General features: G+C 39.2%; 1 protein-coding gene and 1 long non-coding RNA gene across 2 annotated transcripts in view; both read left to right on the top strand.

The window, feature by feature from the left end:
- LOC118174991 overlaps nt 1-26,228 on the top strand; it is a 99,400-nt gene that overhangs the window by 26,718 nt on the left and 46,454 nt on the right. The window lies entirely within an intron of this gene.
- FZD10 (frizzled class receptor 10) lies at nt 16,595-20,603 on the top strand. The gene is made up of 2 exons (XM_035340819.1): nt 16,595-17,135; nt 17,167-20,603. Exon 2 carries the CDS (start codon nt 17,738-17,740, stop codon nt 19,493-19,495), a length of 1,758 nt encoding a protein of 585 aa, XP_035196710.1. The 5' UTR covers nt 16,595-17,135; nt 17,167-17,737; the 3' UTR covers nt 19,496-20,603.

The following is a 26,228-nucleotide window of genomic DNA, read 5'->3' as shown; positions in this document are numbered from 1 at the left end:
CAAGCTTTGTACCATTCTGGGACCTGAGTTAAAACCATCCTTCTAACTTTAACATTGCTGGATAGGAATGGGAAGGTGGGCAGCTTGAAAAGAGAGAACAAAGTCATAGTTCCAGTGGCTTTAATTTGTTAAAGATCTTGTTAGGGCTATAAAACTTTACCAGGTACTGTAATCTCTTAGTTTATGGGGGGAATTCTGTTCTGGTCACTTCATACCGAGCTGTTGTTTCAGTTCCTAGCCTTGAGGTTTATAGGCTGTCATGTACTGAGCTGTTCCTGAACCATGAGTTTATTGAATATTTTGAGGGTTTGAGATTACCTTTCCTCTCCTTCCTGCCTTAGATTATTAGTAACTACTTAAACCTCAAACAGGTCAGCCAGATCTGTAACAGCAATTTGTGTATTCTTTTCGAAGAGAGAAAAGTGTTTTGTTTTGTTTTCCCTTTTCTATTGTGCAATAATTCAAAAGAACAAAGCAGTCAGGAAGCATACCATTTTTTGCCTCTTCTAAGCACCATCTCCTAATAGTATGCTTAATATCTCTGGCATTCATCAAAGGATTATTTAAAAGAAGCAGAGCCTGTAGGTGTGATACTAATTATATATGTGAAGATGCATGTTATGCCAGGGCTGAGTCTGACTTATTGGTGATGAATGTAAGAAGGCAAGGCAAAGCCAAGGCCACACCAGGAAGATTTCTGTTTTGCATCTCCACCCAATTTATAGAAATTACATTTCCAAAGTGCACAAACAGACATTTGTTATATTCTTAAACTGATATATAAGGTCTAAATTACAGGTAGTTCAGGTAAGTGAATGGACTATCATTTCTGCAGGCTTTGAATAAGAAGCACAACTTATTTCAGAGGCAAGGAGAGCACTGAGTCAAACATGACCTTTCTAATGCATAAAAATATAGATGTTTGCACAAGGACTGATGCAGAGAAACAGGGTTATGGGGTTAGAAATTTACTTCCACAGAAATCTACTTTTTTTTTTTTTTTTTTTTTTAAATAAATTTTGCCATTAAATGTCTTGCAAAGAGCAATAAACACAACTGTTAATGGTCTGACTTGGCCTGACTTTTTGTTCTGTTCAGTGAAGAAAGTTTTGGTTTTGGCTCCTTTCTGTATCATAAACAAGGAGACCTGCATGAGTGTGCAAAACACAGCAGGTACCTTTTAGCCAAAATGAGTATCTTTTGGTCTCAGTGATGGAAAAGCTTCCACGATGCTTCTGATTTTTGAGAAAAAAAAAAAAAAAAAGTTTTTGAATTCTTCAGGACCTCTTACAAATTTCTTGAATTCAGTCCACATCTCCATCTGGGTTGGAGCGAATGGAAAGATAAATCTCAGAAAACTGATGGAAAGAAATTAACAGCTTCAGAGAAGTTCATAGCTGCACAGCAAATGGAGGGCAGCAAATGGATAAGAATTTAGATTCATGCCTTTTGAAACTATGTTAACTTCAGAGGAGTTGCAGGAAAAGTGAGTTTGACCCATTGTTTTGTGAATCTTGCACTGAGATTGGAATTAGATACCTTAAGCTGCCACTTTAGTTTCCTTATCACCTGTGTTTAAAGACTTTGACAGTCTGTATTTTGAAGTATTATTAATAGGATTTTTAAATTACACTTGTGCTTGAATGAACTAAATGCTTCCACATGACAAATTGATATGAATGCTTTTAATAAACAGAAAATGAGAAGTAGGTTCATCTGTCCCTGTGGGCTTAGCTGGTTCCATTCATTCTCCTTATTAAATCTTGCCTGCATGGCATTGTTGTTTGTCTTGATTGATTACTTGCCCTAGCCCATAAACTTGCGTGGGTTCCTCCTGTGCTACCATTTCATAAGGCAGTGAGATCTGAGACTCAAAGAAGTATCTCCACTAATAAAAAAGATTAATAGGTACTCTGTGGAGCAGAACTTTCCTTGGCTAAGTAAGCTACTTTGGAAGGGACACTGGAGAGCAACTGACGAGTCAGAACTGCTACAACTTAGCCTATATTTTGTCAGTATAAAATCCTTCTAGCCTATTAATTTGGCAAGAGATTAGAAGCTAAACAAAATGAACTCCATGCTTTTTGTTTCCCCTCATTTAAAAAAAACAAAACAAAACAAAAAAAAAACAAAAAAAAAACCTGTGAGATCAACTGAATAGTAATAAAATAAAACTGAACTATGGAAACAAGAGCCCACATTCCTCTTTCCTTTCCCCTTTTACAGATAACCCCTCTAGATAATAACAGCCCTTTGTTTGGAATAAATGCTGTAAAGTTTATGACCTGTGGCAGCAAGCATTCATCATAATAGTCAAAAAGGGATATGTCTGTTCTCTCCTTTACATTTGACAGAGCATTATTTATAAACACTTGCACTAGAATTGGAAGAAAGATTCTGCAGGAATACCGGGGAACAGTAGAAATAGCAAAATTATGGTAATTATATTATTTAACTAATTTAATATGGAAAAGCCAAATGGGAAGTAAATAACCAGATTAATGATAAAACTGTATTTACTCCAAAAAAAAAAAAAAATCATCTAGTTGAATTTCCAGTTGAATTATTAATAAGGCTAAGGCCAAGGACAGTGAAAACATTAAAACATTATATTTATTCTAGAATCAATAATAGACAAAATTAGGGTTGCTGGAACAACTTTCCATTAATATCATGGACTTTGAATCACTGCTGAGTTTTTAATATATCCCATTTTACAGACAATATAAGAGGGGTACCAGTTCTCGTGGTGAAATTTTCCACCGTGCAACACTTAAATAGCTTAAAGTGATACACAGACCATGTTCAGGCCCTTACAGAAGGATAAGTTCATCTTAATTTGTGGTAGATAAATTATACCTGAATTCAAGTAGACTTTTTAAAATAATAATTTTTATGATATGTATTCTCCTGTCACTTCAAGGTAGAATGTGCATCTGTGTCATTACAATATGTGATGCAGAAGTATCCCACCCAGTTGTGTCAGCCAACACTGATTATTCAGGGGGAAGATACACAGCAATGATCTCAGCTCATCTAAATATTGATTAGATTAAAGCCCTGGGACTGATGATAGAGAGAGTGTAGCTAAGGAAATTATTTTGATTATTTAAATCTTACCCATAGATAAAGATAATAAAGTCACCAGTCTTCCTAAGAGAGACCAAAGATAACTATCTAGCCAGGTATCATAGATAGAATTTTTTTATTATTTTTATTTTTATTTTTTTGTAACAGAATATGTCTGTAGCCTGTAAGGGTAGCTGAATGGTCAGCAATTTTGGACCCATCACTCACCCTTGAGGTGTGGTCTCCATGTAGGCTCAGAAGCTGCCTTTGAACGTGACCTCTCAAGCTATCAAGCTACCAAGTCCTGACTCCTTGTATGTGAGCGGGAGTTTTGATATCAGTTTCAGTGAAAGCAGATTTGGCCTTTTCTGTCTAACAGGCTAGCATCCCAGCTTCTTAGAATATTCCCATTTGTGGAGGCTTGCAATGTTTAGCAAAACACTTCCTTTGGCTTTGCACCAGTACTGATGCTTGGGCAAAGCAAACTTCAAATACTCTGAAATAAGAAATTTACTACTTTACACTCACAGCATACTCATATATGGGGATATTCAATGAAGCAAGAGGAAAAAAAAAAAAAAAAGCATCACAAAGACTGAAAATAAGTAGCTTGAAATCATAATTATTGTGTGTACTTTGATATTTGAGTGGTAGTTTGCCAACCAATGTAGTGGAATGGCATAATGGAAAAGATGATGACATCAAGATTGTTGTGACAATGTCTGATTGTTATTTGTGTGTAATTTAAGGAGTAACCTAATCTTCTGTGCTTGCACACATCAAAGAAACAAGAATTCAGTATTGCCAAAGAGAGGGCAGTTTTATAATTTCCAGACTGTCATTCTTATAATACAATTCTCGTGCAGGGTATCATTAATTTTCTGTGTAAAGCACATGTTCAGTGCAGCTCACTTGCCTTCTCTTCACATCTATTTCTCCACTAGGCTTCTTTACATCTTCATTTGTATGTTCTTTGTCTGTGTATCACCTATAGCTGAAGCATGTCATGTGACACAATTGCATTAAACCTATGTAAAGAAATGTAATGCCATGAGTATACGTGAAGATAAATAAGATTGTGCTTTCATAGTTATGTCTGTGCAAGATAATGCAGTGACCAAGTATTTTCAAAACACTGTCCCACCCTTTTTAAATAATATTTACCAGTTTAAAGCTGCAAACCACTTTAATAAGCAGAACATAATCAATCCCAGACTAGCAAGAATGTACAAGCATCTACAAGTAGCTCACCCATACCAAAAAGACCCTGTAGGCATTTCAGTGCCAGATATGTCTATTTATACATGTGCACTTAGATATTTATTTATAAAACTCACATGGTTGTACATATGTTATATGTATATACAGTATAGTATTTAAGTAAAAAATTAATTCAGCATGCCATTTTACTATTGATGTTAGAAATAAATCTATGTCCAAAAACAGGCTTTCCGTGGGTAAAGGTACACAATTTACTCGGAGAGTTAAAAAAAAAAAAAAAAAAAAAAAAAAATCAAACAAAAGAGGACTGGCCAAGGATTTAAAAGGATGTACTGTGTAAGTGTCTAAGTAATGTGTGTGCACATAGACACTGAAAAATATTTCTACCTTACATACAAATGAAAGCACATACGTATATGCATGTATACGTATATATTGCTTTGTGTAGCCACACTCACAGGCCACCGTCTGAGAATGTGCTGAATCCAGAAGCAATACTAGCTTAATGTTATACACCGTCTTGGTGCTATAATTCTGTAAATATTTTTACAGTTGATTTTTAAGACGACTCAATTTCCTGGTGCAGTTCACAGCACAACCCCACAAACAGCTGTATTGGCGTAACTGGTGGAACGTGCACCGAGCCTGGGAGCAGCAGCATGCAGCAGAGGCTCCTTTGGAGGGACGGTTGGTACTTGTTAAGTCAGTATTGCTGCTGGAGATGGTCTATACTCAAACCACAGCCTTGGAGATACATACATATGCTTTAAAGTACGGCCTTTCTTTTGCATATAATAAGGGAATTCTGACAGCGCATTGGCACACCCACTAGGAACAAAGCTTAAACAGGCACTGTCAGCTGCCCCAGGGCATTACATAAGAATAAAAGATTGAAAGGTGTGCTGTGGGGATGATTCATATACCTGAGGCTTAGACCAGGTGCTCTGCAATTAACTGCATTAACCTGCAGCTGGAGTGAGTTCAGAGTGAAGGTTAGCTATTCTCAGTTCAATTGGTTTAAAATCTGTACTGAGGATTATATTCAGTTATTTATATGGCTGGTTTTTTTTGTTGTTGTCTGTCTCTACTGAGAGGTTTAAAAAAGAGTGCTGTCTGTATGTTGAGTTCTAATAATATTTAATGCAGAGTATACAGGGATTCTCCTTCTAAAGTTGGAGGAACCAGAAAATTACATTTAAAGATAGAATGACATTTATTTTGGAATATTCACTGACTTGGGGTAGGTAGAAAGGCATAGATGGCTTTGAAAAGCAGAATGCTTAGAGGGATAACCCTTTTTCAGTTTCACAGAACATGGCAGGGCTTAAAAAATGCACCTGACTTAGCACATGGACAGACTGTATGATCTCTTTTGAAATCTGCACAGGATCTTTTTACCCGCTGGGTTTAATTTCAGAATCCAGTACAGTCATTAAAGGAAATAAAATTATATTTGTTCTTTAATCTGGAGCACAGAGCAGTATCAATTTTTCATTCCCTCCTCCTTTGCATTCCCCCTTCCAAAAAAAAAAATATATATATATAGAGAGAGAGAGAGAGATGGAGGAATTCACCCTATAGCTCCCCTAAAATTTCTGTCTTCAACAGCTGCTTTGAATTGATTCCTTATACTTGGTTGCCTAATGTGTGCAACATGTAACACTCTTTCTGTGCTCTTGAGTTTGCCCGAACTGGAACATTATGTGTTCTGAACTTACAATCAATCTACAAAGGTCTATCTGTATCTCCCCAAATGTCTGAATTTTCTGATCACCCTCTCATGAAGTAATAGTGTATTCTCACTCTGCAGTGTCGGAGCACATCCCATTCACTAACATCAAGCTGAATATTCTTTGTTTAAGGGTAGGGGAAACACAAAGTCAGACAATGGGCTTGCATACACAGAAGGTTTTTCCAGTAATACTATATCATTAGACCTAAATCTTTGCTGTTCTGACTGTGCAGCTCCCTGTGTAGATGCAAGTATTTCAGACTAATAAGGTTCTGTCTCCCACCTTGTTTTAATCATTTACGAATAATAATAATAATAATAATAATAATAATAATAATAATAATTTGTTATTGTTAGGGGGAAAATAAGTTTGAACATCTGAGAGTGATCTAAATGTAATACTTCCTCACCATATTTCATACTGGCCTAACTCTGCTGTTAAAGGAAAGCTTTGTGTGTCTTACTCTGTACCATGCTGGCAGTTTGTAGATTTGAACCAGATTTATTCTGTCTAATGTTTTAACACTTCTCTCAAATTCCTGCTTTGACACAAGACATACAGCATTGACAAGTTATGTGTGATGAGTTGGGTTGGGTTCGAGGATAAGAGAAGACATTGGATTTTGTGACTTGAGGATGGACTGCAGCTTACACTGTGAGTAGATGTTGGGCTCAAATATCCAACCCACCCTCCATTCCAAAACACAGCCTAACCAGGTCTATTTTGTCTTGCAATATACCATCTTAAACTAGAGATTCTGCCAACCAACTACAATTTGTTTTTAGTATTGTAGGATAAGAGAAAGACTGTACTGCAAACACATCAGCTGTAGCTCTTGTTCAGGACCAAATTTTATACATGACCTTGTGAAATTTGACTTCTGCCTTAACTCTGGATTGGTACCTCTTCTGCCTCTCGCTTGTAAGATAAGTAAAGCATGTCTTTTTTTTTTTTTTTTTTTGTGATCTGGAATTCATAAATAGCATTCCAAACAATGGTATTTAGATTTCTCACTTTTCAGGCTTGCTTCAGAGAATATTTTCAGAAGTATTGACATCACACCTTTAAAACTAAAATGTCAGATGGAGAATGTCCAAGGGCAACATACAGCAGTGATTAAACGTTTATCATCCATCCATGGTACCTAGGAATATAAGAATGTAGAGTCGTTAACGCAGGTCAGGCCAAAATTCGATCTAGCACAATATCCGGTCTCTGACAGTGCCCTCTAGCAGATGCCCAGGCAAGAATGTAAGAATGAGAAAACCACAAAGTTGTTATAGAATTGCTACTTCCCCAATATATTATGTTATATATTGGGGACTATCATATACCTATTTTACACCTATGGGAAACTTTATACTACTAGGTTTTTATCACAGAAGCCTGTCTGCATCAAGGAAGTTAGATTTATTTTGGCCCAGACTGCCTGAAACTCCTGCTAACACTAGAGAAATTTGAGTAGAGTTATTGTGTTTTGTTTTCACTAATTCTTTTGCATGCTTAGCCAAAATACCTGGATTTTGTTCTATATTCTGAAGGCTATCACAGTGTTTGCAAGGCAAGAGTAAGCAGTAGTAAATTAGAAGACTTGCTTGGTACACACCTATGCTCCACTTACGCAGCAAGCACATGAATTTGCTGAGTGGCTGCATGAGTTGGAGAAATCTTTGGTTGTCTGTCAAAAGCTGTTCCCTAACATTGCCGTGCAGTGACTTTCTAAAGCACTCTCTGCTTCTTTCTCCTGTTTGCTTCCCAAGAAGTACACATCAGGCAGCACACCATTAACTGTCCAGCACTAAATTAATATGCCATATCGAGGGTATATTCTCTATTTTGGTATTTTCAGCACATTGTTTCAAGAAGGAGACGAGAGGGAATTTGATGTGTGCCATGTGTGCTTTTCAGACCTGGCTTGGAGCATTGTCCAGTGAATGAAAGGTGTTGGTAAACATCAGAGAAATAAGAGGATTACCTTTATGTAGCAGAGGGAGCAGGGTTTGATTTAAAATGGCAGAACTGTATTTCTTTCTGTGACATCCTTTCAGTTTCTGATGCTGTGTACATATTTTGTATCACATTTTGCTGTTTATATAGGATTCTGTTTTCTACACACTAAGAAGGCTGATATATCAGGCTATGTTTATATTACAGCAGTCTATATCATGAGAGAAGGTATACTGCAGGTTTCCAAACTTTTTATTTTCCAGATTTTTTCAATATTGTTGAGAGTAAAAACTTTCTGAAGAGATAATGTGATAAATCAAAGAAAACCAGTCTGGTATTAGGAAGGTAAACGTCTCTTGCCTCTCTTCTGAAAAAAAAACCTTTACTCAGAACTTCAGAAAAGGGTGTTACTGTGGCTGACACCACCTTTACTGTGAAGTGCAGTACAATATAACATGTAGTGCTGTAAAGGAATTCTGTTGGATAAAAGGGCCTGAGAAATCTTTACCATTTACTTAATGAACACGTAAGAATCCAGGTATCCTCTGCGGCGGGCAGAGGAGCTGGCCTGGGTCTCTCTGGCTCACCTACTAAAGTGTCAAAGACAAGGACAAAAGGGAGGACATGTCAGAAAGCTACTGCATTTCATCTGTTGTATGGTCTCAGGAGCTGAATTCGGGCAAGAATGGTCCCTGCATTAAGTTATGAATCACCTTTCAACTCTCTTCCAATACATTTTTATTCCTCTGAGGTTTACTTCTATTAATTTGACATCAAAGTAGATAGGAAAAAAAACAGGTCAAGAACCGCTAAAGGTTGGAATCAATACTGTTATGAAATCATGCAAATAAAAATGACTTTAAGACCATGTATTATCTATACTGCTAAAATAAGTTTGCTACTATGTTAGTTTTCAGTAAGAGAAAGTTTAGAGATTTCTAATGAAGTAGAAAAATTGTTCTCTTTGTGATTTTATGTGACAAACCCATAGGCATTAACTGAGGGACTGTGAAAGTATTAATTAGTCTTCCAAACTGAAAAATACCATATAGATAATAGCAGAATAAAGAATATTTTTGGAAGATATAGGATAAAGAGAAGTGAATTTTCTATTGCATGCAAACTCTTTGCTACTGTACCGTTGATGAAAGACAATGCCATCTTCTTATGGAACAGGGATATTTCAAAAGGCAGGTAAAAGAATTAAACACTTGAGCTGTCACTGATTTTCAATGAGGGAGATTTTTCAAGTTTTGTAGGTCAAAGCTTCTAGGTATATTTTTAAACTATTATATTAAGTCCAGGGAATATAGAAGTCTAAAAATAAGCTGATTTTCAGATTTTTTGTTTGTTTGTTTGGATAGGTGCATCAGCTTCATGACTTCTTCAATCTGGTCTGTTACAGAAATACCACAAATATCTAATCCTATTTATTGCCTTCTGCATACACAAGTTGGGTGACCTTTACAAAAATGTAAACATAATTTTGATGTAGAAAGTGTTGTAAAGGTTCCAGAATTAAGTTACTGATAAAAGATTAAACAGGTATAACAGAAAGGGGGTGGTGGACAAAGAAGTACACTTTGAAGCTCATAAATCATAGGGTTGAGGGCAAAAACAATGCTTCCTGTCAAAGCGTGAGAGATTTCCATCTTATGTTTGCTTACCCTGGCTGCTCTCTGATAAACCTAATTCCCTTTCTAATTGCATATTCTAATTCTTTACTTCTGGTCTGCCCCCAGCCAGTTCTGAATATTACAGGCTTGGTACAGAAGCTGGGATGTGACTACTTCAACAGTTATAGACAACTGGAAATTATCTTTTGCATCAGTGCCCACAGGCCATTTCTTCCACCACCAAAACAGCACGAAGAAGTATTAATGGAAGAGAGACTAAGCCTCTCAAACTCTCAATCCTCAGGCCTGTCCTAAATAGCTACAAACCCAGCCACCTTTTTTTTTTTTTTTTTTTTTTTTTTTTGGTTTATTTTGTTTCTCTTAAAGAGAGATTTTAAGCTTGAAAAGTAAAAGTCAGTCCTATAATGTTGCCAAGAAAGCCTAATATTTCCCATCAAGTTTTCACATGAGCAAAGTAGGGTACCTCTCACATAAATGGGCTTTTGTATATTTCTCTGGAAGTTCAATGAATGAGAGGTACTTCATATTAGCAAAATAGACCTTGCTGTCACAGGAATAAAAGTATTTATTACCAACATATTACTTCTGAAAGTCCCTGCTGAGACCAGAGGTGTCAAAATGCTAATGGCATTGCTTAGGCAATTTAAAGATACAGTATTAATGAGAAAAATGAATTGAATGGTATTCAGGTGATCATATGCATGGCCAGCAGGAAGATTACAGTGTTGCAAAAGTATACTAGCAGAGAAGGGAGATTTCCATAAGACTATTGTGCCGATTTTCAAGAAGGGTCAGAAAGAAGACCCTTGCAATTACAGGCCTGTCAGTCTCACGTCAGTGCCTGGTAAAATCATGGAGAAGATGGTTCTCGAACTTATTGAGGCGCACCTGGGGGACAAAGCAGTCATTGGTCCCAGCCAGCATGGGTTTGTGAAGGGTAGGTCCTGCCTAACTAACTTGATTTCCTTTTATGATAAGATCACCCGTATGGTGGACCAAGGGAAACCAGCTGATGTGATTTTTTTGGACTTCAGCAAGGCTTTTGACACGGTCTCCCATAGGATCCTACTGGACAAAATGTCCACCATACAGCTAAATAAAAACATCATACAATGGGTGAGCAATTGGCTAACGGGCAGGGCCCAAAGGGTTATGGTAAATGGGGCTGCGTCAGGCTGGCGGGCGGTCACTAGTGGGGTCCCTCAAGGCTCCATTTTAGGGCCGGTACTTTTCAATATTTTTATAAACGATCTGGGTGTAGGAGTAGAAGGTATTTTGAGCAAGTTTGCTGATGACACCAACCTTGGAGGAGTCGTGGACTCGAATGAGGGTGGAAAGGCCTTGCAGAGGGATCTGGATAGGTTGGAGAGCTGGGCGATCACCAACCGTATGAAGTTCAATAAGAGCAAGTGCCGGGTCCTGCACCTGGGACGGGGAAACCCTGGCTGCACGTACAGACTGGGTGATGAGACGCTGGAGAGCAGCCTAGAAGAGAGGGATCTGGGGGTCGTGGTAGACAGCAAGTTGAATATGAGCCAGCAGTGTGCCCTGGCAGCCAGGAGGGCCAACCGTGTCCTGGGGTGCATCAAGCACGGCATCGCTAGTAGGGCAAGGGAGGTGATTGTCCCGCTCTACTCTGCGCTGGTGCGGCCTCACCTCGAGTACTGTGTGCAGTTCTGGGCACCACAGTATAAAAAGGACATGAAACTGTTGGAGAGTGTCCAGAGGAGGGCTACAAAGATGGTGATAGGCCTGGAGGGGAAGACGTACGAAGAACGGCTGAGGTCACTGGGCCTGTTCAGCCTGGAGAAGAGGAGGCTGAGAGGAGACCTCATCACAGTCTACAACTTCCTCGTAAGGGGGTGTCGAGAGACAGGAGACCTTTTCTCCATTAACACCAGTGACAGGACCCGCGGGAACGAGGTTAAGCTGAGGCAGGGGAAATTTAGGCTTGACATCAGGAGGGGGTTCTTCACAGAGAGGGTGGTTGCACACTGGAACAGGCTCCCCAGGGAAGTTGTCACTGCACCGAGCCTGTCTGAATTTAAGAAGAGATTGGACTGTGCACTTAGTCACATGGTCTGAACTTTTGGGTAGACCTGTGCGGTGTCAAGAGTTGGACTTGATGATCCTTAAGGGTCCCTTCCAACTCAGGATATTCTATGATTCTATGATTCTATTGCCTAGGTGTAAAGGTCCTTGGTGGACCAAGGAAGGTCAGACACAACATCTTTCATCAGCTGCAAACTCAGGTAAAATAGAGTAACATGCATATGTCAGAAATACTGCTGTATACTTCAGACTGCTTTCATCTACCCAGTCATCTTTTTCCATAATCTAGGTGCTAATTTAGAAAGGAACTGAAACTACAACTGGGAGCTGCAGGCACTGAGAGTATCTTTCAGGATCTTCCAAAGAAAAATAAAGTTCTTCTTCCAGTTCTCTGAAAGCTAGATGCTGCAGATCTAGCTTGCAGTAGAGGTTGATTGTAAAGATACTTCCATGATGCCTTACAAAGCAGCACGAGGAGCAAAGATTTTTCAGTAGCATGGTGCTTTGTTTTTTAAACCAGAGAAGATTAAAGGAACGGAGATTATAACTTTTCTCCTTTTGCACCATCCAGGTGGTACACAGGTACTCTAGGTTATGTAAAATAGCACCCAGAAGTGTGAAGTTTAGGTTCACATGCCAGCAATTCCTGATGCAACGCTGCGAGTGTAGTCCCTTGAGATCCAAGAGATGGCCAGCTTGGGATCTTACAGCTCCTGTCTGCTTGCATTGGTATTTGTGAAGAGGTGCGCACTCATACCTGAAAGCAGAGTGAGGGAGTCGTAAAAAAGATCATTTTTATCTTGAAAAGTAAGTGAGAAGAACTTTTAGAAGGAACATAAGGGGGGCAATGACTAGAACAGAAAAAATGAATCCCTGCTATCACGTGTAGTTTTCACCGTATGTATGTCTTTACGAGTCTAGATCTGGCTCCAAGATATTATGCAAACAGTGCATGCAAAAGGAATGATGAATGAAGTTTATTGAATAGTGCATATAAGAGAAGAAAATCTGTGTACATCTTCTTTTTTACTATGCCTTTCCTTGTTTATGTCTCTATAGAACTTGCTGAAATGGCCTGTGCTTTAAAAAGATACTATCCCTGCAGTATTAGAGCATAAACAAAAAGGATATTCTACCTTCCTATAATTTTAGAATTACTGGGTTTATTTCTGACTAACAGTCTTTTTTTTTTTTTTTTTAATTTTGTTTTTGCTTTCATTCTGTTTGTTGGTTTTGTTCCTAAGAGGAGAAAAATACTGTATCTTTAAATTAAGAGTAGCTGAATAATGAATCCTGGGCAGTGAAAAGGCTAATGTGCTGTGGAAAAGAAGGAGTTTAATCTAATTTACTTGGAGGGTGTCTGTCTGTGGTGTTGTTTTCTGGACTGTGGGAATAGAGGAGGGAAGCTGCCCCAGTGAATGGTTCTGCCTGAGCCAGAATCAGTGGGGAGTCCCTTAGATGCCACTGATCCGAAGCCAGGCCATGAAAAGGGGATTAAAGAAATGTTCTGATTTGCAATTCACACTAATGCACCCCGTCGAACCTTTGGTAATATTTCAAACCACATTTCAAGGGAAGTGCCCTTAAAATAGCCAGCTAAATTGTATTAGAGCGATACTATACAACCCACTCATCCATTTATGATTTGTTTTTGTTTTTAATTCTTTTAACTGTTGGTGGTGGTGGCTTTCTAAGGTAATTAAAACTTTTGTGCATTGTGAATATTCACACTTGCATGGGGATATTTCTCAGTATGCTTTTCCTATTAGGCAGTCATGTTTATTTAAACATTGGAGGAAAACTGGTACAAAGATTCTGGGGCTAGGAAAATATGAGCCAATTGGGTTAAAAAGTAAACATTTTCTTCACGCCATTTAATTTTATAAATATCTAGTGGAGATTCAGTAAGAAAGGCTGGCTTATAAAATGGATAAATTCTTATCAGCTTTCTTTTTCTTTTTCTTTTTTTTTTTTTTTGGTTTGATCTTTTTTTCTTTTACAGTCACTACCTACTGCATGGCTAACTTTTTAAAAAACATGTTATACATCTCTTTTGGTAACAAATTCTACCAGATGCAAGAAGCTAAAAAGTGTCAGAATGATTCAGTACAAAATATGGAGGAGGATAGGATTATTGAGTAGGACTAACATTAAACTGCTCTCTTTTTGTGTAATGAACAGATGGCTGAAAATATTGCACCTGAAATACAGGGAGAGCTACAGACTTTTTACACATAACATCGTCGATACCGGTTCATGTTCTATCATAACGCACTTCTTATGTAATAGATCATTTTTTTGATCATTACATAATAGATCATTATTTTCCTAAAATTCCTAAATGTATTAATTAACTCTTTAGCTCCCCAAGTTTATCATTTCATTACTCTCCACTGCTGAATGTCAGAACATTTTATCTCAAAGGCATTATTTGTGTTCTCTTTAATCCCATTTCAGAAAACCCTGCCTAGCACTGTAATTTCCATTGACTCCAACATGCATAGAGTAGATGTAACTTTGATTTTCACCATTACCCATATCAAAGTATTTTATTACACTGTCACTGCAATAGATTACACAGCATTAAACTTCGCCATTCCGTGGATGGGGGAGGGTGGGCTTCTTTCTTGTCTTGTTTATGCTTCACTATACCTACAAAATATTTAGTTATGGTTTAAATTTTGACATCCCTTATTAAATATTCAGGTTTTTTTAAGCTTTTGCTTACAGGACAGAACATGAGCTGGACTTTTAGATACAGATGATTCTTCTGCACTTTTTGGGGAAGTGGGGAGATGGATAGCTGGAGGGAGAAGTATATCTTTCCTGTGAGTTGGCACATTATTTGAAATCATGTTTAATTATAAAGTTTCATTAAAAATCTTTTGCTTAAAATTTTAGAAGCCTAATAAGATTTCCATTAATTTAAACATATCACTATTCCCACAACGGCCCAAATGCTTTCTTTTTCCTCTTTCATCCATGGTTAAATATGTAAATAAAATGTCTAAAGTCATTCTTCAAAGAAGACAAAAGAAAAAAGAGCTGAGGGAAAAGACAGCCATAAAATTCCTCCCAATTCTCCATAACATTTGCCAGAGGGGGGCCAACTCCTAGCCAGGGCCTAGCAGCAGGGGTGCCTGGCTGCTCCATAGAATCACACATCTCAAATCCCACACACAGGAGAAAAAAAATAAAATAAAATATCTTTTCAGCTGGAGCCATCAAAAGGCTCTTTTCATTTATTAGTTACAGAGGTATCTTCCAGTTGCTGATTTCTCAGCGCTCTCATTTTTCTATAATAATGTTCTATTTATTAGTTTCACTGACTCAAGCTCATTGAATGGGATATACTCCTAGATAGCTCTTTAAAATATAGAAAGTGAAATAAATGATCTAAAGCAGGATGTAAGGGCTAAAATAATGGCTGGGAAAACAAGGCTGAATTAAATTGTCACATAAAAAATCAATTAAAGAGAGACACGATTACAAAGGTTTGGCTGTTTTTATTTTTTATTTTTCTTGTTTTTATTTGTATTTCTTTTTTTCCCACTTAGGAGAAAAAGGTTGCTATCAGTAAGACAGAACAAACCATGCCACGTTTTATTTTGTGTATTTTTCTGGATTATTTCATTGTGAATGGTGATATAAAATGCTTTTCAAAAATATTTCTTGAAAATAGGGAAAACAACCTCCCAAATAATCAAGCCAAACAAAACAAATATATAATACGTTCATCTGAAGTGTTTTTTAAGTTTTACTTTTTAAAGGTGGCTGTTCCTTGTAAAAGCTTTCCCCACGCTTCCCTACTACCCCCAGCTGAGCGCTGCAGCAGAGGAATCAGGATGCATACAAATACTAAGAAAACAGGCTTAGATTAATGAAGAATGGAAATGTCCCAACACACTCGCTCTCACACACATACATGCACACAGACACACTAAAATAAAGCTTTTTTTGCACGTAACACTGCCTGCATTTATAACATCCCCTAAGGAATCTAAAAGTGCCCAAGAAAGGTCAGCCCCTAAGACCAATACTTTATAAGTGTGATCTCCTCAATCCACTGAAAAGCCACAAAAAACAGTACTATGTTAAACCATGTTTATGGTGGCTTTTACTTCTAAGCAAAAACTAGCTGCATCTTCAGGGTTTTCAAAGACAAACATCAGCCCTGGTCTGTTGTCCTTGCTTGGATCCATTTCACCCTTATCACAACTGAGGAAGCCAACAGTTTCCTTTCTAGAGACTGGTGGGGTATTAACTCTGACCCTATGGGATTTGGTAGTTTCCAGGAGAATCCGTGTTCATTCTGATAAGAAGCAGGCACTAATGGAAAGGAGCCCGGTTTGTGGGGGCAAGCGTGAATGAAGAGAAAGATTCTCCTCCTTTGTTAGTATGTTTGCTAAAACTAAGTTCAAAGTAAATTAACAATAATAGTAGTAATAAAGTAGAGCTAATCATCTGAGTTCTGATCACAGTGCTCCTTTCAGTGTGTAGAATTGTGAGTTTTATTTTGGGTGGGCTGGGGATTTAACTTCCTCCTTCTAGCTCTGCTGGACCAATAAGCAGCATTAATCTCAAAGGTTAACTTAAAAAGTAAGCACAACTCACTTTAAAATGATCTCCGTCTCCAAAATCTGTATCATTTCTATAGAGGATGAAGTCACTTTCCCAAGGGTATATCTCTAGTCCTCTTTGGGTTTCTTGTGTGAGGAGAAAAGAAAAAGAAAAGCTACTTTTCGAGAGATGCCATACCGTGATTAAAACCATAATCAGGTACTTTTTCAGCAATCCCGCCTGTCCTGTTCAGTTAGGAATTCGAGACAAAGCACGACATATGAAAACAGCTGAGATTCCAGGCTGAAAGCAACCGTATTTTATGACCCTGGCAGCGGAGAGTTTATAGCACTCGCCATAAAACGCATCCTCCTCCCCACATCCTCCCTGTTAAAGCATTGCCCTCCCTCCAATAAAGGCAGCCGGGGAGGCACCACCTTCAGCCCTCTCGTTAGAAGACACGGAGGCTGCGGCGCTCCTCTCCTGGCTCCCCTCCTACCTGTGCGAGGGAGGTTAGGCTGACGCCTTCTAGAGACAAATCTTGTTAAACTTTCAAGGGAGGGCACCGGGAGGGAAAGGAGAAAGGCAGGAGGAGAGAAAGAAACAAATGGGGCATTTTCTAATCTGTGCTGATCAAGGAGAACCTGTAGGGGTCCTTAAGGAGGTTTCAAGACGTTCCGAGTGATTGGAAAGTAATCACCGTGTCAGCTTCACCTTTCTCATGCAAAGTGGATGTCGTATGCGAGGCGGACCCTGTGCAGGTTTTGATTTTTTTTATTCTACTTCATCCTCGGCCTCAGCCGCCCCCTGAGCAGCCGGGCTGCTCCAGCCGGGCCATCGCCGCCGATGTGGGGGGAGCGGAGCGGGGCGCCCCCAGGCAGGCGCGGAGCCGGCCCTTTGCAGAGCCAGCCCCGGGGTGGCGGGGGGGCGCCGGGCACCTTTTCGAGCCCCCCCTGTTCGATAGTTTAGAGATTTCCTCCTCCTTTACTCCACGCTCGGACACGACCATCCCTACCTCTCGGCGAGAAAGCGCGGATCTGGGAGAGGCAAAGCCCCGAGGGACCCGCCCGGGACAGGGGCGGTGAGCGGCTCTGAGTGCTCGAACCAGGACGAGGAGGAGGAGGAAGGGCGGTGGAAAAACGGACCGCAAAAGTGGAAGCCCGGGGACAAGAAAGTTGACGGGCTCCCCGCAGTAAGTTTGGCGCAGCTGAGGACTGGGGGCGCTGCTCCCCGTGCCGCCCGGTCGCGGCGTTCCCCGGCCGCCCCTCCGCGCTGCCTCCGGGGCTGCGGTCGGGGTCGGGGCCGGGCGGTACTCGCTGCCCCCGGCCCGGGCTATGCTGAGGTCCGCGCTGCCCTGCCCCGCCGCCCGGCTCCCTCGCGAAGGCCGGGGGCCGTCCCGGGCCGGGCAGCAGCCGGGCGGCCGCTGAAGTGGCTGCCGCCCCCCCGGCCCCCTTCCCGGCCGCCCTAGTGCCAGGCGCCCTCCGGAGGGAGCCGCGTTCCGGCCGCCCCCGCGGCAGCATGGGGCCGGGGGCCCGGAGCTTGTTGCGGGCCGTGCTGGTGCTGTGCTGCCTGAGCGGCTCCTGCGCCGGGATAAGCTCCATCGACATCGACCGGCCTGGCGACGGGAGGTGCCAGCCCATAGAAATCCCCATGTGCAAGGATATAGGGTACAACATGACGAGGATGCCGAACCTGATGGGACACGAGAACCAGAGGGAAGCTGCCATCCAGCTGCACGAGTTTGCCCCCTTGGTGGAGTATGGCTGCCACAGCCATCTGAAGTTTTTCCTCTGCTCCCTTTATGCCCCTATGTGCACGGAGCAAGTTTCTACACCGATCCCAGCCTGCAGGGTCATGTGCGAGCAGGCGAGGCTGAAATGCTCTCCCATTATGGAGCAGTTCAATTTTAAGTGGCCAGACTCCTTAGACTGCAGCAAACTGCCCAACAAGAATGACCCCAATTACCTGTGCATGGAAGCCCCCAACAATGGATCGGACGAGCCACCCAGAGGATCCAGCATGCTGCCGCCCATGTTCCGGCCACAGCGGCCCAGTGGTGGCCATGACCTGCAGCAGCACAAGGACAGCCTGAGCAGAACCTCCTGTGAAAACCCCGGCAAGTTCCACCATGTGGAAAAGAGTGCTTCCTGCGCACCGCTCTGCACCCCAGGGGTTGATGTTTACTGGAGCTGGGATGACAAGCAGTTTGCTGTCATTTGGATTGCCATCTGGTCCATTCTGTGCTTCTTCTCCAGTGCTTTTACTGTACTCACATTTCTGATAGATCCACAGCGTTTCAAGTACCCCGAGAGGCCCATTATCTTCCTGTCTATGTGCTACTGTGTCTACTCGGTGGGGTACATTATTCGCCTCTTTTCAGGTGCTGAAAGCATCGCCTGTGATAAGGACAGCGGCCAGCTCTATGTCATCCAGGAAGGACTGGAGAGCACTGGCTGCACCATTGTGTTCCTGGTTCTGTATTACTTTGGTATGGCGAGCTCCTTGTGGTGGGTAATCTTGACTTTAACTTGGTTTCTGGCGGCTGGGAAAAAATGGGGGCACGAAGCAATTGAAGCAAACAGTAGCTACTTTCATTTGGCAGCCTGGGCCATACCGGCTGTGAAGACCATAATGATCCTGGTTATGAGAAGGGTGGCTGGAGATGAGCTGACAGGGTTGTGCTATGTTGGAAGCATGGATGTGAATGCCTTGACTGGGTTTGTACTCATTCCTTTGGCTTGTTATCTAATCATTGGCACTTCTTTTATTCTTTCTGGGTTTGTGGCCCTTTTTCATATCAGGAGGGTGATGAAAACAGGTGGAGAAAATACTGACAAGTTGGAGAAGCTGATGGTCAGGATTGGTGTCTTCTCAGTCTTGTATACAGTGCCTGCAACTTGCGTGATAGCTTGCTATTTTTATGAAAGACTTAATATGGATTATTGGAAAATTGTGGCAACTCAACAGAAATGCAAGATGAACAATCAGACTAAAAACTTGGACTGCACAATGAATAATTCTATTCCAGCAGTAGAAATTTTCATGGTCAAAATTTTTATGTTATTAGTCGTGGGCATTACTAGTGGTATGTGGATCTGGACTTCCAAGACTCTTCAGTCCTGGCAAAATGTTTGTAGTCGAAGATTAAAGAAGAGAAGTAGGAGAAAACCTGCAAGTGTTATTACAAGTAGTGGAATCTACAAAAAACCTCAACATCCACAGAAATCTCACCTTGCAAAATATGAATCAACGTTACAACCACCCACTTGTGTATGAATATTTTTTAGACAAGATTACGTCTCACCTTACAGACTTATAAATGTCCACAGTATCAGCCAGAAATTAAAAAATAAATGGTGCTTTTTTTTTTTTTTTTTGTCAGAGGACAGTTTAATATCTCAAGGCAAAAAACGTGTCATGCTGAATTCAGGACCTGGTAAAATACTGAAGGTAAATATACTTATGGAAAGGTTTTCAGTGAAAGAAATATTGTGAATTAAAGCAGGCTTTTCTGTTATTAATTGTAGTTAAGTACTTCATCCATCTGTCAGATGTTTAAAAGAAAAAAAGCCCAACAACAAAACAAACAAAACACCCTGTTTAACTTTTGTTGTGTAGCTGAGCTGGATTTCCTACAGGTTTCTGAGTAACAAGGTACAGCAAAGTCTCATGGAGCAAAGATATTCTTTGAAAAGTGCCGAAGTGCTCATTGTCCTCTAAGGTCCCCAAGAGGCCTGTCCTCAGAAAGCAGGCGATCTCTGAAAGCAACTTCCATGCTAACTTTGAGAGAGGGAGAGAGAGAGAAATCCTTTACAATTCATCTCAGCTTAGTGGGTTTGCAGTGCCTAAAAATAGGTTCAATCTATAATGCTCACCAATATTCTTTCACTAAAAGAGAAACTTCCTGCACCAGACACAAACTTTATGAATAAGAATAATGTGCAATACATTTTTTTTCTTACCATGACATGAAAAGAGAAACAAGTATTTTGCTGTACATAAAGACAACAAAAGAAATCTCTTAACAAAAGAACTAAGAGGTCTAGTCCTCAGAAACCCTTTAGTGTTACATTTTGTGGCTTTTTAATGGAAATCAAGCCAATGTTATACACGTTTGGACTGATTTGTGCAAAAAAAAAGGGGGTGGGTGGGGAGGTCAATTCAAAGAGACCCAAAGGGCTTATTGACTCTTTCTATTGTTAAACAAATTCTAACTATGAATAGATCAAGAAGCACTAGATTCTGCAAAGGGAAGCTTTGTATAGAATGATGCTCTTTACTGTGCTGGGGGTGCGCAGTTTTGGCTGTATATATTTGTAATATACAATTATTTTTCATGCTCCACTATTTTATTAAAAATAAAATATGTTCTTTAGTTTGATAATTTTGTGTGTTCTAAACTTTCTCTGATGTGCTTTGTGGTTAATAAACTTGTTTCTTCAATTATTTGATAAAAAGCACACTTTGAATACAATATCTGTTATTATACTTGGCTGCAAGTATAAGCAGATAGAACAATAATTGCTCAAAAGAACTTGCAAGTTGAAATTAAATAAATGGATTTTGAAGTTACATCTTTCTGTGAACCTCTGCAATTGAGAAACGGAATGGGAAGAAGCTTTAGTGCTGTAAAAAAGCTGCAGTCATGTAGGGTAGTACCATGTTTACAAAGCACTGAGATTACAACAATGATCCTTGGTTAACACCCCTTTCAAATTTGCATAGGGTATGTTTAGCATGTTAAAGATAGCTGGCTCACTTCTGCACGGTTTGAATACACTCCAGTCTCTACTCTTCAGGGAGTTTTTTCCCTTCTAACATTACCAAATATATCACTATTATTTGGGAAAAGGCTTAGGGAAAGATCAGGGGAAAGAAGAGGGGAAATCTGAATATGGAATTTAAATACTTCTTTAGGAAAACTATCTGATTAAAACTGTAAATATGTTTTCAAAAAGTTTTTAGCGGAGCGTGATTTTTATGAACCTGTAGTTTTCCATGCAGTTAACTAACAGGCTGTGTGATCACCTGATGAGATAATAATGTAACCTCACTTTCTCACGCAGGCTGTTCTAGAAAACCCTTTATCAGGAATTTCATTACAGAGAGAGGTCTTAATGGACTTTGGTAGAGTGTGGATCCTTGTGATGGTCACGTTGCAGTGGTTAGAAAAGTTATAAAAAAGGACTTTTTTAGTGGCCTGGTTTTTCAAGAATATGTGCAGCGCTGCATATATGTAGTCTTTTAAAGTGTTTCTAGTAATGACAAAAATGATCTTGCAGGTATTATGAATCAACTTTATGTCTAAAATGCGCACATGTGAAGCAGTTTTCTGTATCAAATTTATCTGGGGGAGGTGGGGGGGATATTGTTCTGCCTTTGTGCGTACATGCCACTGTTTGATGCACAACCTGGTGGATGCCCTGGAAGTTAATCCTGACACAGCACACCCTCCTGGAGCCAAAGTAGGACATTGCACTACACAAATTCACTTATGAAACTACTGAATTAATGCTTTTGCATCTGTGTATGTTCTAGTTAAAATCAATTACATTAGATCCCAAGAAATACATTTTCAAATTATCTGTGTATTGCAATTTACTATAGGAGTCTTTAAACATGTGTTTTTTTATTATACATGTCACCTTGTCAGTATTGTGTGCACCTTGCCACTAATGTGTCTTCACACAAATTTCATCTGACATAAAGGTTAGTGCTTGTTTTACTGGTGGCAGATTTGTTTAGAGAATGCTTCACCCTAAAATGTAATGCCCTCTGAAATCAGCATCTCACTGTTTTTGCTGACTATAGAAATTTACTTGCTTTCATCGTTGATCATATATTTTTCAGTCTGTTACTAGGATTCTGGAAGAGGAAACAAAAAATGAAGAAAGATGTTCAGCAATGGCTGGACTCCTGCTGCCATTCTGAGCTTTATCAAATGTCAGCTTAGGCCCTTCATTGGCACCAGAGCAGAACTGCATGTTCTTTTAGGAAAATGCCACATTTGAATGCCTGGCTAGGTGCCTCATGTCACCAGTAGATTCTTCCTAAACTGTAAAGTAGGAATTTGGATTTTATTTCCCCTTTGCAGTGTTTTTGTTTGTTTGTTTTTAACTAGTAAGCAAACTAGATTCTTCAAGTATATAATGCTGCTGCTTTTATTACTCCAGGAATAGTGTACAGTAAATGTAGCAGAGTATGTTGTTTAAGGACATTAAGAATGAGTTATTTCAAAAATTGTACTTCTTACTGTCCTGTAACTCTGAAAAGTCTTAACAGTTTAGTATTGAAGTTGCCACATAAGGAGTTGGAAGCTTACAGCTGTTAAGGGAAAGTGATGCTTATTTTCACAATATGTCAGTGATTTAATTTAGTATTATTAATAATTTAACAGATAATTTTATTCTTGTCTTAGAAGTCTGCATATTAGTTAAAAATAATAGCAACCAAAAAGTCTTTGAGAAAATATCTCAGAAGTATTCTCTATTGAACATCTTTATTTTCATGGTAATTTTATATTTCAGTAAAATCATATTGGCATTTTTATCTGTTGAATTTGTTAGGATTTTTTTATACATACTGTCAAGGCCTATTGGGTATTTGCTTATCGGAATATTTTGAAGAAAAGTATTTACATATGAATATATTAACAATTCAGTCACTCCATAGGAAACTTGTCGAGGAAGGAATGCAAGTCCAGAACTTCCTTCTGGAGAGGATATTTTATTACAGTCCGGTGGTGCTTAACTTGATACAGTTTTGCTCAGTTAAAATATCTCCAAAAAAAAAAAAAAAAAAAAAAAAAAAGACATTGTTAGTGTATGCATACACCAATCAAGAATCTAATGTTTGCCACATGGTTGTATACAAGGCCACTGTTCTCTCCTGTGGGAGCTGTAGATTACCCATGAGGGTAGAAATTGTCTCCAACGGTGCAGATTAAGATGATGCAGGTTAGGTCTCAGCATTCAGGTAGCATCTGTATATGTTAGGGACAGAAGAAGACAGAAAGTTTGTTTTTTTGGAGAGGGTAGTTTGGTGGAGTACTTTTGTTTATTGAATAGAGATTACTGAGATAAGAATATGAGATCAGAAAGGAAAAATTAGATGCAAGAAAAAAGAAAACACAAAAAATCTCTTCCATTTACAATAATATGTCGTGTTTCTCAGTAAAATGCCAATGCTGCTTATAAATAGAAAGGAAATTAAGCTCAGTACTCTCAAAGTTTTGTTTTAGGTATGATGTATTAGGACACTTTGAAGAGTACAGTGCAAGCACCACAGTTGAAAGGATGAGGAGCTCAGTCAAGGAATGTTCAGATCTCTTATCAGATTTTTCCCAAAGTAGCATTTCATATGTATGTTATTATGAAGCCATTATTCACATATGGCTGTCATCCTATGGCTTCAAACTATATGAAAAGCCAAGTAACGACAATGTCTGTAACATACACCCTTCTTATTCGAACACTTAAAATCTATGGCTTCAAGGGGATAGTTCTGTAATGATGGGATATTATGTGCTCAGGTGGTCTTTTGATGACAGGTGGTCTCCAACAACAGATGGCCTCAAAGGAGGAACTTCAGTGCATTTTGGTTTAAAACATTTACACATTTCTTTTAAAAAAATTTGAAATGTTATCCTTGTGTAATGTCCTTAACTATTTTAGACAGAGTAGCCAAGTTATTAACACTGACAGATGATAAATAAGGGCATCCTTTAAAAGGTGGGTGATGGTGATTATGTGGTCTTGGAGCTTGCTTTGATCAGAAGTGACAGGCCTGTAAGGTCTGTGCCACTCAATCCCCCCTGGAGGGAGATCAGCACCTGTTTGCACTTTGAGGCTCCTCTACCTCCCACTGCCTTCCAGCACTATTTCATCTTTTTTAACACACTTGATGTTGATTGGCTTTAAGCAAAGCCATTATTCATTTACAAAACACTCCTTGATGGAGCTTGCTCAAAACTGTATTTCAGAAGCAGTGTTTGTGCTCTTACAATCAACATTCCCATTATAAAAGCTTAATTTTCAGTGAACTACTGAGTTATAATCAACCTGGGTGCTAATATTAACCTTGTTTCATATTTTGTCTAAACAATATTGCCCATGAATCAGTTCAGCTTAAGCTTTGTGTATCTTTAGATGTTTATCCAGAAGAGACTATATATTATTATGTTTGCAAAACAAATGGGTTCTGGTATAGTAGATAAGATTTTAGCTTAATAAATACTGTTTCAAATAGCTTTGTCTTACTTTTGAAGTGTAATGGATATTTCTAGAAAACAGCACAAAACAAGGCTTTGACTTCACTAAGGGGCATGTGACAAATCACAGAAATTAGTATCCATTGGTTATTGAATGTTGTCTATGTAACATTAGACTTTGGTATAGTCTTACCAACCTAGATACAAATACATGCTACAGTCAGTGGTATCTCATTAGTTAATTTTAGTGTGTCTGAGAACAGATGTGATTCAAGCCCAATTCTGCTTTTCCTGTATTAACAAAGTTAAAGCTTTGGGGAGTGGTACATCAAAGGCAGGACCAAGCGATCATTGTATATCTTGGTAAGGCATTGTTTAAAAAGGAATTCCTTCAATTTGTTGTCACTTGTTTCTTCCTTCTGTTCTTCAAGATCTCCTCATAGATCAGCTCCACTGAAACCAATGGGTGTCCAACTAATTTCAGTGTATGCTTTGAATCAACTTCCTATCTCAGAGAAAGCACGTGCTACAGGAAAAGTCCTTAATTTGACTTTTTTTTTCCAAATCAGAATATTTTTTTACAAGTTCTGGTAATGAAATATTCATGATAATAATAAATAAATAATAATAATAAATAATATAATATAATATAATACAATATAATATATAATATAATAATATATAATATAATAATAATAAATAAATAAATGAATCAGTGAGTGGAAATTATTTCACTTATATTTTTAAAGCATGCTATTATATTAGATTGCACATAGCATGTTCCAAAACCAGGTGTTATTTCAAAATGAAATTCAGAAGTATTGGGTGTTGATAAAGTTGAAATGGATTTTTTTTAAGTTTGTTTAGCATTTTTTGAGAGCACTTTACTTAGATTTATTGCAGAATGCTCAGTGTTAATAGATCTGCATTTCCTGGCAGCAGAAAACCTCTTCAAAAAATCTTCAGCCAATTTAAATGTTTGCTCATGAGCCTTTTGTCACCTTTTCCAAGAGAGTAGTCCTGTAGTATCAATGGGAGCTAAGGATGAACAGCAACATTTTGAGTTGAGCCTACAATGTGCTCCTTGTTTCTTCTTTTCTTCCCCGATAAGCACTTCCCTTCCCCTCTCTTCCACTGCTGATCAGTCTTTCATCTGCATGTGACTTGCCTCCCTTACCCTCCTCTCAAGTGATCCCATCCTTTTAGACTCTAATCTGCCCGCACACAGCTTTCTGTGGTACTGGCCCATAGCTGGGACTGCTTTGAGCCTTTTTGTTCAATATAAATGAAAAGATATTTCAACACTTGTGTTTTATCTCTTTTTGGATAAGGAGTGTGGTAAGAAACGGAGGTTCAAAGTCCTGAGCTACCAAAGGTGCTGATGAACACAGGAGACTGTCAAGAAGAGACTGCCAGTTCTGAGCAAGCGCCTTAAATGTGAAAATATTCTTGCTGAGGACAAGCAATGCTTGGCTCTGTCTAGTACATAAGTTATTTTACATTTCCATTATATGAGACTGATATCTATCTGCGTGAGATTACAAACACGAAAGGGAGAAAGAAAATTAGATCAATGGATAAAGCAGGAAAAAAAATAAAATAAAAAGCAACAACAACAAAAACAACAGCAACAACAAACCACTTGCATGCAAAAGCTTTTAGCCCAAGAAGAGGTTTGTATTCCTCAAAGCTTGCAAGTTTTTCCCAGTTGTACCCAGCTGGCCTAACAGACATTTTATCTTCCTTTAGCTTCTTTTTCTCATATCCTCAGTTCCTTACAGCTGCAACATTGCTTCACTT

This window comes from Oxyura jamaicensis, chromosome 15 (assembly GCF_011077185.1).
Source record: "Oxyura jamaicensis isolate SHBP4307 breed ruddy duck chromosome 15, BPBGC_Ojam_1.0, whole genome shotgun sequence".
Lineage (NCBI taxonomy): Eukaryota > Metazoa > Chordata > Aves > Anseriformes > Anatidae > Oxyura > Oxyura jamaicensis.
Note: the sequence above shows the minus strand (reverse complement) of the source record. Positions and strands in the feature narration are given on the sequence as shown.